This window comes from Lupinus angustifolius, chromosome LG09 (assembly GCF_001865875.1).
Source record: "Lupinus angustifolius cultivar Tanjil chromosome LG09, LupAngTanjil_v1.0, whole genome shotgun sequence".
Lineage (NCBI taxonomy): Eukaryota > Viridiplantae > Streptophyta > Magnoliopsida > Fabales > Fabaceae > Lupinus > Lupinus angustifolius.
Window position 1 is genome coordinate 5981650 of NC_032017.1, and position 14342 is coordinate 5995991.

The 14342-nt window shown below is 28.5% G+C and overlaps 1 protein-coding gene, 1 non-coding gene and 1 pseudogene across 3 annotated transcripts; 1 reads left to right on the forward strand and 2 right to left on the reverse strand.

Annotated features, from left to right (window-relative positions):
* Positions 6290-6363, reverse strand: TRNAI-AAU. The gene has a single exon. It is a non-coding gene; the product is annotated as a tRNA-Ile (tRNA).
* Positions 7491-9778, reverse strand: LOC109355910 (S-adenosylmethionine synthase 3-like). Of its 2 annotated transcripts, none has more exons than XM_019599186.1 (2): positions 9692-9778; positions 7491-9031 (listed from the first exon to the last, which is right to left on the reverse strand). In XM_019599186.1, the coding sequence occupies exon 2, from the start codon at positions 9004-9006 to the stop codon at positions 7822-7824; it is 1185 nt and encodes a 394-aa protein (XP_019454731.1). In that variant the 5' UTR covers positions 9007-9031; positions 9692-9778; the 3' UTR covers positions 7491-7821. The 2 variants fall into 2 exon arrangements, with proteins under 2 accessions (XP_019454731.1, XP_019454733.1); XM_019599188.1 differs by having other exon boundaries at positions 7491-9037; positions 9679-9775.
* LOC109356179 lies at positions 12123-13944 on the forward strand (annotated as a pseudogene).

Sequence of the window (14342 nt, forward strand, 5' to 3'; positions counted from 1 at the left end):
TTTAACAATGGCCCGTCGGGCCAGCCCGGCGCGGCCCGTTTTGGCCCGTCTAAAAACGGGCTACTAAAACGGGCTGAATATGGGTTTTTGGGCTAAAATCCTCAGTCCGGCCCGCTAAAAATAGCCATCCGAACGGGCTGGCCCGTCGGGCCAAGCCCATATTGCCACCCCTATCTATAATTCTATATTATATATCTATATTTCTATATTATATTATATATTATATATCTATACTTCTATATCTATACTATATATAAAGCCAAAACTTGGTGTAACTTTCACCATGATGCAATTTTCATTTCCTATTTTGTCCTTCACATTATTTAATTTTCACAAAAAACCATATAATCATAATTAACCACCACCAACACATCAGTTAACCACATTTCTCACCTTAAACTAAATATTATCATAAACACATAAAAATTATAATATAAAGTACACTGAATATAACAAATATATTCTAATTATAAAAAATGAAATATATAAAAATGAAATACGTAGTATCATACAATATTGACCGGCAGGCACGAAGTGTCTGTACACACTAGTTATATATAAAGTCAAAACATCTTATAACTACCTATATATGGTATAATTCTTTTTTGCCTATTTTACCCTTCTAATTAACTATTACCATAATGTTTTCTCCATAATAAAAGAAATATTAATGAAAGTTAGAGTAAATGCACAAAAAATATCAAATCACCAATGTAATTTTTACTGCAAGTTTCATTATCATATTTTTCTATTACATAAATTATAATATTATCTATACTCAATATTTAAATATTTAAAAAAATTAAATATATAAAAATTAAATAAAGTGAACATGTATGAAATAGCACACTAGTTAAACATAATGCAAATCAATGCAATCATTAAACAACAATGGCATTAGCTAGTTTTTGTGTGTATATATCATACTCACAACAAATACCACAGTTTCTTCAGTTACATTTTCTAGCATTAAGACTAGACCCATGCAAAACCTAACTAATTCGCTAATGTTGGAGGATTTATTAATTTAAGTTGGTGGAGGGGTGGATGAAAATGGTTTATAGGGGAAGAAGATCATAAAAAAATTACAACCCATTATATTGATACATTAATTTCACACAAAGATAATTAAAATGTGGGATTAAGTTGTCTAGAAGATAAATAAACTAATTTTAATATATTAGTGGTATAAAATTTACACTAACATCAACATTTCATATATCATCATATGGGGAACTTCTAAGAAAATTATTATGAAAGCAAGTTTTTAATGAATTGATTGTATATTATTAAATAAATATTTATGTTGATCATATATTAAAATTAAATCAAAACAATTGAGTGGTCCAAAATGAGTTGAAATATAAATAAATAATTATTTTTTAATTCTTACAGTCAACTATAGCATGCTAAACACAAAAACGAAATAGGACTATATGCATGGTTTCATTTTATCTATTCAAAATTATAATAACAGCATGAAGCATGTGTAGATTAGAAGTGCCTCAAAGAGACTGTTGGAAAAATTAATTATGAAAAAAATCGTTTATCTGAAAATCTAAAATCAGTAGCTTTCGCCACACAATAAAAAACAATTGAGAAAGAACCCAGTTTTAAAAAGAAAAGACAAAATAACAAGCAAAATGTAAAATTAGAAAACAACATAATAATTCAGAGGGAACATGTAAAATCGATGGATCTATCTATCTATCTTTCATGGAGACAATACAACCAAACCAAACCAATTACTACCCATGTTTAATGAAAATAATCTATTATCTTCGAGCATGTCTCAAACCAATCACAATATATTGTATCAATTAAAAAATTAGACACTTATAATTTTATCTATTTTACTTTATTATGATTAGTTAGAGATAGATTTAAAGACATACTTAAGAAGAGCAGATCTTCATCCATGTTTAATAAGAAAGGTAGTGGTCAAATACACTAATACAAATATGAAATACAGCACAAGTATAGGACCTATTGTCATAATTATGGGATACTATATAATAGTAGTAGAGATTATTGGACCTTCCGATTGTCAAAATGTGACATAATATATTTTGAAAAATTTAATTATTTAATAAAATGAATTTAGAAACTCTTGAAACTCGTTGTATCTCATAATATTGGAGAGATCCGAACCCCACATAAATTAACACAATTTGTCTTAATCAGTTTATCAAAGGTGCATGTTTGCAATTTGTCAGCTATTTCCTCCGGGCTTCCTTTGTGTCTATTTTAGTAGAAAATAAGGAAATGCCCAACAACAAGTTATGTCATTAGAAAAAGAGTTTAAAATCTATACACTCTTAATATTAAGTTCAGCATATTATTTATCATTAATTTATATTATTTTTGTTTTAGAGTTAATTATAGTTAACATATGAATGATAATTGATTTACTGATAATATAAAAATACTTACACAGTTAGTACATACATATTAAATCTTAAAAAAAATCTGACCTAATACAACGTCATTCCATAACGTTGCCATGACATATGTGGTCACTTTTTATGGTCAAGCTTTTGTTTTTCTTTGTCTAGTGTTAAAAATCATGAGCTATAGTTAATATTAGTTGAGTTGGCAAGGGGATCAAAACTCTAATTTTTTAATTTTTCTTCCTATTTGAATACTAAACTTTTTTTTTTATTTCTTCCAATATTTTTTACTATCTCTATATACAGTTTTTTTTAAACGCATCAAGAAAAATTGAACACCAATCAAAGTTTTGTTGTTAACACGTTATTTTTCATTATCCACAAGGTTTTAACTCTGTATTTTATTTTGTGTGCCGAATATATTATATAGTCGACAATTAGAGACTAATCATATCGAGATAAATCAAATCTATATAAGGTTATGCTTCAAAAACTTTGTTATTCATCAATTGTACTGAATTTTATTGGTAACTTTAAATTCATACTTTAATTTTAATATCTATGTAGTATCGATGTTACATGACAAAAACATCTTCAACCATCATTACTTTTATATAAAATTTAACATAATTAATAGGCGAGTGATAAATAATATACTAGTAGTAGTATAGAAAGCTTTTACAACCCACCAGTATAAAAAATAATTACCAAAAGAGATTTCCATTTGATGATTCCAAAAGATTATCTTTCTATAGTTAGGTGAAAGTATACTAAAAATATATATTAGTGTGCGACTGTGCGCTATCAATGTTCTATGAATTTTCAATCAAAAGCACTTTAAATGATGTAATTTTACTAATATATAAAATCCAACGTATGGAATCTGGAAGTCTTATTCTCCACATGCATGGAAGCAACCAATATCTGAATACAAAAAATAAAGTATGTTCCAATTGAAGTGGAAAAGGCATGCATTTAAACTTAGATCAGATTGCGTGATCAGTGATATATCTAATGTGGATAGAGGGTATTATCTATATATATGTCAATAATTTAAAAATTCATACACATTTAATCATCATTCACTATCTATTTATATTACTTTTATATAGTCAATAATGATTGAAAATGAATGGTGAATGATACAATGAGAATGTAAAAAAAAAAATTATACTTTCTGTGGGTATATCTTTGTCTTAGTGGATAAGATTGGGCAAATATAGCACTAGTAGCTGCTCTAACCACTCAGCAAAAAAGTTATAATAAATGGCATAACCTTTCTTGGTTTGTCTTGTTCATATATACTAGTGTACTACCATCACCAACCACCCAAAAATTGAGAACGAATATTAAAAGTTAATCCCATTGGGTCTCTATACATATATATCCCTTGGTGGTATTATTGTATCAATTAATTTGATAACTTATGGTCTATGATTAATTTAAAATTGCTATGGAATCTTTTCAAAACATGGTATCCTCATGTTGGTTTTCTAATGAAATTTGGTATCCATATAAATTTAGTTCATCAACTATAAAATTCGTCATCAATTTATTTCTGCAAAATAAATTACATCAGTTTAATTCTTCAATAATATAAATCACATAAACTTAATTTTTAAGACTAGCTGACTATATAGAAGAACGATATATTTTGAAGTCATTTTTTACAATCAGATGATCAGCTTAATGTTAAAATTCATTGCATAACCAAAGTGACACAACACTTATACTTTTGGTTTTGGAGGACAAATAGTAATTTTACCAATTTACGATATAAATAAATATGGAAGCGGTGTAGATAAGATTGTATTATACTAAATAATAAAAATATTATATGAAGTTGGAATATTTGAGGACCTCTTAATTTTTTTAATTCTATAATCTTACCTTGTCAGTCAAGTAAAGCAAAGAAGTCTAAATGCATAATTTTATAAAAGCAATATAATAGCAAAAAGTTGCAATAGTTGATCTGTAGCATGAGATTAAATCATTAGAATATTCGAACCTGTGAACATTTTTCAATCTATGATTGAAGAATGAAACCAATACATTGGTATTAAAATGTTGTCGGTGAAATATTAACTTATAAGCTCTGTTGTGACATTTTTTTATAATTTAATATTCACACCACTTTTATAAGCTGTATACAAAAGGTCTAAATATGTAATGCAACCATGGTTAACCTTCTCAACTCTTAAACCTTTAGCTTTGTTCATAATTTGAAGGTTAAAATTTTGATTTTTTATAAATTAGAAATTCAGCTTGAGATTCTCTAAAGCAATCTCAAAAGCATAATGTATTTCAAACTCCTGATCTTATAAACAATATTTGTTGAAGGCCAGAATCTACTTCTAATATATCTTAAGTATTGCAAGATAAAGTTTTGTTGGATTGTCTCCAATGTAAGATGTGGTTTCAATCCAAAAAATCACATCTAAGGTATATAAGGTGTATCTTGGACCCGACTGTCATTAAAGAGCCTCTAATCATCGGAAAGTTCCATTGTTACTGAGACATAAGAAGCATGTAGAGCTATAAGTGAGATATAACATCTTAAACCAAAACCTTAAAATATTAGTTCTATGAGTCTTTTCCATCTATAAACTCTTTCACCCATCCTATCAATCTAATATGAAACTTCACACTTGAATAAACTCAATCGTGTGTATTGACAAAAATAAAGTTCAATGTTAATAAATGAAATAAATATATTAATGATTTAAATTTCTATAAAGTAGAAATATAAGGACAAATCATAAATACACAAAAATCAAATCACTACTTTTCTAGTCAACAATTACATCCAAGGTGTTTGGAGGGCAACCATATATAATTTGACTTTCTTTGTATAAGAAAGTTGAGAATTTGCACCCACCTGCTTTGGAACCATATATTAGTGTGTTTCACATAATTGTTTATCCTTCATCAACTATGTATTATTCTTAACTGGATTGTTATGAAATAATGATGACATTAATCACAAGTTACATTAAAGGGTCCCATGAAATCATTTCAATGGATCTTCTATCTCATCATATAGAACAAACACAGCACATTTTGCCACCATAAATTATAAACATATGTGTCTAATTATAGAGGTGTCCCACTTTCATTAATTGTATAATAATATTTCCCATCAAACTTCTTTCCAATTTAGGAAAGTGAATATGTGAATTGTGACCCACTCATGATTAAGCAAATTTGAAAATTTGAAACAGTACAAATAATATAAGTTGGGGTTTCAAATATATTCTAGAATTGCTGAAATTTTCTTCACTATATTATTCTATATATGCAACTTATTTAGAAGATTGAATCAAATGATATAAACCATGGATAATTACTTGACAAAGAGTGGTTTCGTTTGATTAGAACATACATGAATAATAGTCAAGTTCTTCCTTCCAGTGTGCTATGGATGCTTATTAGGGTTTTGCAAGAGTAAATTGTTAACTTTTTCATGGTCCTGGTTGTTAAAATAACACAAATGTTCAGAAATGGAGGTGAATGTAGGTAGCTATACAAAAGAACAAAATATACCAAGGTTATGAAGTCAGAAACTACATAAAATAGGATCAGAGATACATGTTTTATGATAATAGAAAAAGACATTCAAAACTATTAAGTTCAAAGATACATAGTAGTTTGTTTAATAGAAAAAGTACGATACATTGTTTCTGTCAAAAGAAAAGAAATAAATGGATTCCATAACAAATGAAGATTGAACCTTTTATGGTTGCAAAATCATGTTTATTAATGTTGAATAGACTAAGGTTGTATAGGGTTGGTTATAATGTTTATAGATCCATATAATTAAAACAATAAATAGTTGAAAAGGACGAAGGAAAAATCCAGAGAAAGGTAGATTGCAAATAAGTAAGCAAAAAAATGAAAAATGGCCCATACAGGTCTCCAACCTGTGACCTTCGCGTTATTAGCACGACGCTCTAACCAACTGAGCTAATGGGCCATGATATTTATTCCTTTTTTCACAATTAATTAGTATTAATACTACGTATTATTGTTATCTATTATGGTGCTTCTTGGTATCTAGCTGAAAATTAAAAAAATCAGATACTTAAAACTTATAAATAAGAAGCTAGCTGATAGAATTACAACTATTTGATAAAATTAGCTTATCAAACATATGATAAGTGTAAAATGTCTTATAAACTTTCACTTATAACTCATAAGTCACTCCAATCAACTAATAAGCATTTTTTTTTATAGAAAATATCTCTAAACAAACAAGAAAACTAACGTATTTTTTATCCAATAAGCTAGTTGAGAAACTTATAAGCCCTCAAGAATGTTATGAAACCCTTAATAACTTTTCCTTACTCAACTTGGATTGATTTCTTGGATGTCCTACACCTTAACCTTTTATGTCATGTTATGTATATAAAATATTGTTTGTTCCATTTCTTACATGTTTAAAGGTATCAATTATCATATATTTGTAACGTGTGAATTATAGCATGGCAATAGATTTATATTGTTACATGTTTTTTGAGGTATAGCTTGTGCAACCAAATCCTCTCTTCATTCTATATACTCAGCAATAATTTCCGAAAGCTTTTCTCCATACAAAATATCAGTGAATAATTTCTGATTTTGTGCATTGGGTCATCCTTTATACAAAATATCGATGAATATCCTGAAAGAACTTAACACATTCGATACACCCCCACTTTCCGAATTTTTAGAGATGGAGAAAAGGGTAGATGAGATGTATGGTGCAGGAGAAACAAGGCTACATGATCGCTTGTAGTTGCACCCTTTTCGCTAAATTATTATTTATACAGTTTCAATCCAAATATTATGTTTGCAATTTATCTATACTTTTAACATAGCCAATTATCAACAATTAAGTTAATCTCAGATTCTAACCAAATTATTTCATGTTTGTGGCATAGTTACTTACATGGTAAGCAATACCATTTTTGGTACCTGATATGTGGTTCGAATTGGTTTGTCACTTTTTATATTATTATCATAAAACTTTCTTTATGTTGAATTCCATACTCAATATATAGGTAAATGAATCAATTGAATCATGTAACTATGGTCTGCTATAGAAACAACAGTTGTATTTTATGAGGTAAAAAACTTCATAAAGTGAACCCAAATCCAATAAATAAATATGAAATACAAACATTCTAAGTTTACACCAACCACACAAGATTGGTTGCAAAGAAATCAATAATAATAGTAAAGAAACTTAAAGTGGTAAAAGTAAAAACAAAAAGAGGTAGCTAATGCTGCATTCTCATATTGTACTAATGCTGTGAAATCTAAGAGATATATTTAGTTTCATTTCTCAGCCAATCTGTGAAACCTATTATCAATAAGAGATATGTGCATCAAAGCTTGTTTATTTTCAATAATTCACACTCCATTATCTGAATCATACCCATCTTTGGAAAACTTAAGCTTTTGGCTTCAATGCCTTTATTGTCTCCCAAGTAAAATCAGGATCATCACGTCCAAAATGTCCATAAGCTGCAGTTTTTTGGTACCTGAAATTGCCTCCTCTAGTAAGATCAAGATGAATAGCAATCATTCCTGGCCTAAAGTCAAAGTTGTCCTTAATCAAAACCAAAATGTCCTTGTCTGGAATCTTTCCTGTTTTATAGGTATCTACAAAAACAGATAATGGTTCTGGCACTCCAATTGCATATGAAACCTGCACAATACAACGTCGAGCAAGGCCCGAAGCAACGATACTCTTCGCAGCCTGTCTAACAATGTATGCACCACTCCTATCCACCTTAGTAGGATCCTTGCCAGAGAAGGCACCTCCACCATGAGCACCCCAACCACCATACGTGTCGATAATAATCTTCCTACCAGTTAGTCCAGCATCTCCATGAGGTCCTCCAATCACGAATCGACCCGAAGGATTAAGATGAAATATTGTCTTGTCATCAAGGTATTGAGCTGGTATGACAGGCTTTATAACATGCTCTTTTAAGTCTGTAGCAATTTGTTCATTTGTGACTGTTTCATCATGTTGAGTTGAGATTAGGACTGTATGCACCCTAAGAGGAACCATGGCTCCATTTTCATTCCTATATTCAACAGTGACTTGGGTTTTACCATCAGGCCTTAACCATGGACATGTTTTGTTCTTTCTAACTTCAGTGAGTTTTGCACCAAGTTTAGTAGCAAGTACATGAGTGAGTGGCATAAGCTCGGGTGTTTCATCGGTCGCATAGCCGAACATGTGGCCTTGATCACCAGCTCCAATATCCTCAGGTGCTTTAGTCATGTGACCATGAACTCCTTGAGCTATATCAGGGCTTTGTTGCTCAATGTTGACAAGAACATTGCACTTATCAGCATCAAGACCAACATCGGCCGACACGAATCCAATGCCCCTACAAGTGTCCCTAACAATTTTCTCATAGTTCACCTTAGCCTTGGTTGTGATCTCACCAAAGACCATAACCATGTTTGTCTTAGTACATGTTTCACAAGCAACCTTGCTCTCTGGATCTTGCTCCAAACAAGCATCAAGGATTGCATCAGAGACTTGGTCACAGAGCTTGTCTGGGTGGCCTTCATTTACAGACTCCGAGGTGAAGAGGAATGTATTGTCCATCTCTGGCATTCAAAAATCAAGAAACAATGCACACCTGCATATATATGTTGGAAAGTAAGTCCCACATCGCTTACCTCATTGTTTCGGGAATGATTTAAATACCTGTTGGGGTATTCCTCTCGTTGTCAATTGGTTTTAAGATTGGACCTTTATATGAAGGGGGCATATCAAAAAATAAGTCTCACATATTCTAAAGAATACGAAATAGACGAAGCACATAACAAATCTATATATGTTCTCACATGTCTATCAAATGCTACCAATATGAGTCTAGGAAAATCTCAGCTGCAAAAGCTACTTCAGGTTGAATCCATAAAAATAAATCTCAAACTACTTTCCTATAGAATTTGCATTTTATTCCAAGGAAAAATAGACACCAGAAACATAGGACTAATGAGCCATATAGATCTGAGAATGGTGCAACAAACAAAACCACTAAACCAGATCCAGAAAAAGAAAATGCTAATAGTCTAACACATGTTTAATAAACATGTAGATAAACACAATCATTCAATTATATATCATAATAACAAAACAAATATTATAAGTTAGATCTAACTCAGAATACAAATTCTACAAAACAACATTAATATATGACGTATCCAACATCTCATTACTACAAATATTGCTACAATATATCAATATGAATTGTAGTAAATAGAATTTTTATGAGAAACAGAAAAAAAATATGTACCAATGTCCTAGTTTGAGTAGCTTGAGGAAAAATCAAGAGGGAATGCAAAACCAAGTGAGGAACAGAAAAGATGGGTAATGTTGGGTATATATAGATATACATACATCTCTACATTTAGAGAAAGAGAAAATAAACGAATGACTCGTTCTCTTTTCTATATAATGTTTTTTTATTTTTATATTAATAACTTGTTATATAGTAAATTACTAACTAAAAGAATCAATTTATCAATTTTTATAGGAGAAAAAGATGTATACACTGATAATGCAAGAAACTTTTACACTTTCGCTACATCATTCATCATTCATATTTAATCATTTTTTTATCGGCAAATGTTGGTAAGTTAGTATTTTTTAATCATTATTAACTCGTAAATAAAAGTAACACAAATGAATAGTGGATGTCACCAACTGTGTATAAATCTTTAAACTATTATTTCATATATATTAGACTCTTTATATTTCTTACCTGAATATACATCCACCATTTTGTTTTCCAACCAGGATCCTCTGTTCCCAAAAAAATTTATCTTCATATCTTAAACCAATCACATGCTATTAAATAGTATAAAAATGTTATTATATAATTTTTTATTTTTTTTTTCATATAGGTGTCAATATTCAATTGGCTCGGGATACAATAAGACATAAAAATGGGACAGTTCATCCAAATTCTTTATTTTCATAACTTTTTTCTGTTCTAAATTCAGACTCTCCTATTAAGGGTAAGAGAGATATGGAGCATAAATATGATATCCTAGCTACAATTTACAAATAGCTACTAGTATTTTACAGCCACAAACATGTCCTTAACTAGAGGGAGTTGATATAATTAAACATGCCTTATTTATATTTTCTAGCACTCTATATTTGTACAAATTTTCTATTGTTAACCTTTTGGTGGAACTAATTGTTAATGCGCAATAACCCTGTCAATAATTAAGCTTAATTGTGTCAAAGGAAAAAAAAAATGCAAGCTATCATTCCAATAAAATGTGAAACTAGTCTTGGAAAATTCACACAACCATACATACATATACATATACATATACATATACATATACATATACATATACATATACATATACATATACATATACATATACATATACATATACATATACATATACATATACATATACATATACATATACATATACATATACATATACATATACATATACATATACATATACATATACATATACATATACATATACATATACATATACATATACATATACATATACATATACATATACATATACATATACATATACATATACATATACATATACATATACATATACATATACATATACATATACATATACATATACATATACATATACATATACATATACATATACATATACATATACATATACATATACATATACATATACATATACATATACATATACATATACATATACATATACATATACATATACATATACATATACATATACATATACATATACATATACATATACATATACATATACATATACATATACATATACATATACATATACATATACATATACATATACATATACATATACATATACATATACATATACATATACATATACATATACATATACATATACATATACATATACATATACATATACATATACATATACATATACATATACATATACATATACATATACATATACATATACATATACATATACATATACATATACATATACATATACATATACATATACATATACATATACATATACATATACATATACATATACATATACATATACATATACATATACATATACATATACATATACATATACATATACATATACATATACATATACATATACATATACATATACATATACATATACATATACATATACATATACATATACATATACATATACATATACATATACATATACATATACATATACATATACATATACATATACATATACATATACATATACATATACATATACATATACATATACATATACATATACATATACATATACATATACATATACATATACATATACATATACATATACATATACATATACATATACATATACATATACATATACATATACATATACATATACATATACATATACATATACATATACATATACATATACATATACATATACATATACATATACATATACATATACATATACATATACATATACATATACATATACATATACATATACATATACATATACATATACATATACATATACATATACATATACATATACATATACATATACATATACATATACATATACATATACATATACATATACATATACATATACATATACATATACATATACATATACATATACATATACATATACATATACATATACATAGTATGTATATATATATATATGTATGTATGAGTTATGTCATGTTACACTCTTGAAGGTAATGATATCATAGCATGACTGTGTGAAGGGAAATGGATAAAGAAAAACTTAGAGTTTAATGTTTTTGTCAATAAATATAATTTATAATAGAATATTAAGGTATCGGTTGATCTATGTGACCGACCACAACTAATATTAAGGTTTGGTTGTTGTTGATTTGAATCCTATAGGTTTGAAAAGATGTGGCAAGAGTTGTAGACTTAGATGGCTTAATTATCTTAGGCCAAACATTAAGCATGGTGAGTTCTCTGAAGCAGAAGAGAGAGTAATATGTGGCCTCTTTTCTAGCATTGGAAGCAGGTAGGCTTCATTTTACTTAATAGTTTCAAATTTTCAATATATAACATTCATAGATTTCAGGAGAGTAATGAAATTCTCATAATCAATATATAACTTTTTACACCTACTTTATACTATTGATCAAAAGACTTTTATTGTTTTATGAAACAGATTTGTTTATCAATGATTACTAAGTTGGTGTGAAAAATGGTATTGTGAGAACTAATGTGAAATGAATATCTTCCATTTCAGTAACTTTCATAAATGATGAAAACATATATTGAAGTTTTGAGGGTTTTGTGTGTAGTCACAAAATGATTCCACCAAATCTCAGTCATGAAAAATGTCTTGCTTTGTATCCAAAATAAAATTATATAATTTATTATAATAAGTCTAAATCTTTGTATAGCCAAATAACAAGTTAGAGTCATTTTGAAGAATTTTGTTTTCACTTCCTAGAAAAATGAATTATAATAGTAGTATAGTATTATGTAGCTTGTTCTTAGGTCCTCAACCTTATGCATTCTAAATTTAGATTCAGAAAAGGATATATATACTAGTAGTTTAAGTAATTTTTACATTGTCATTATATCATCTATTATTCATATTTTACTATCATTAACTCTAAAATAAAACTAATACAAATGAATAGTAGATGATACACTGACGGTATATAAATCTTTACACGATTAGTACATAAATATTAGACTCATTTAGATATCATAAGATTGTTGCATTATTGCTCAAATTTGAAACTCATTGTCTACAGGTGGTCAATAATAGCATCTCAGTTACCTGGTAGGACTGACAATGATATCAAGAATTATTGGAACACTAAGCTTAAGAAAAAAATGATGGGCATGAACCCTTCACCACAAGGGAAACAACCTCAAAAGGGTACCCTTCAACCTACCCTACAAAATTCAACACCATCTAATTCACCATTATCATTCAAAGACAACAACAACAACTCATACTACCAACCTCATGAACCTAACTTCACAGTTTCTGAATCCTTTTCTTACACTTCAAGTCTTTTGACTAAAAACTCTTATTGTTCTACTTCAATTTTTCAAGCACAAAAAACTTTCATAGACCCTACTCATAATTTCCAACTTATTCAAGATAGCAATAGCATCTTTATGTTTAGTGGTGAAGCTACTTGTTGTAGCTCTTCTAATGGAAGCTGCAATAACATCAATGAGATCAATAATTTTATTGAAAAAGAATTTGGATATGGAATATACCAAAAAGTTGGTGCTGATAATTATCTACACAATGAGGTGGAAGATACAAAAAAAGTTTGTGATGTTCAATGGTGGTAGTGTTAGTGGGTGGATAGATAAAGAAAATAGATTATGGGAAAAAATCCATTGGAATATGGACAAGAAGAAATTAATAAAAAGCTATTAATAAGCACTAGTAGTTGCAACAACTTTTTGTTTGATGACAAGAAGACAGAAGAAAGGGTCATGTATTACTGATTATGCTGATTGTGGCTAAGATTATCAAGATTGTAGAATATTCAACTTTAGACCAAGTTTATTTGTGCCTTTGTGGAAATTGCATTATATTTTAGTATTGAATAGAAACATCATTTCTGTTATTACAACTTTATATCATTTCTTTTTATCACTTATTTATAAGTTTTTTGTATACCATATTTAAAAATATATTAACTTGGAAATAGTTATTCTACTTGTGGGATCGTACATCTACTCTCCTCACACTCTATTAAGAGTCTGTCAGTTGAGTTTTGGAGAGAAAAGAAGATAAATAGAAGATTTGGGAGTCATGTTGTATACTAGTGAGATGACTCAAAAGCCTTCACTTTTCTTTCATTACCCTCCAAAATTCAACTTGTAAAAAAAAACTGAGAGACTTTGGGCTACCCCTATTTAAAATGAGAGAACATAT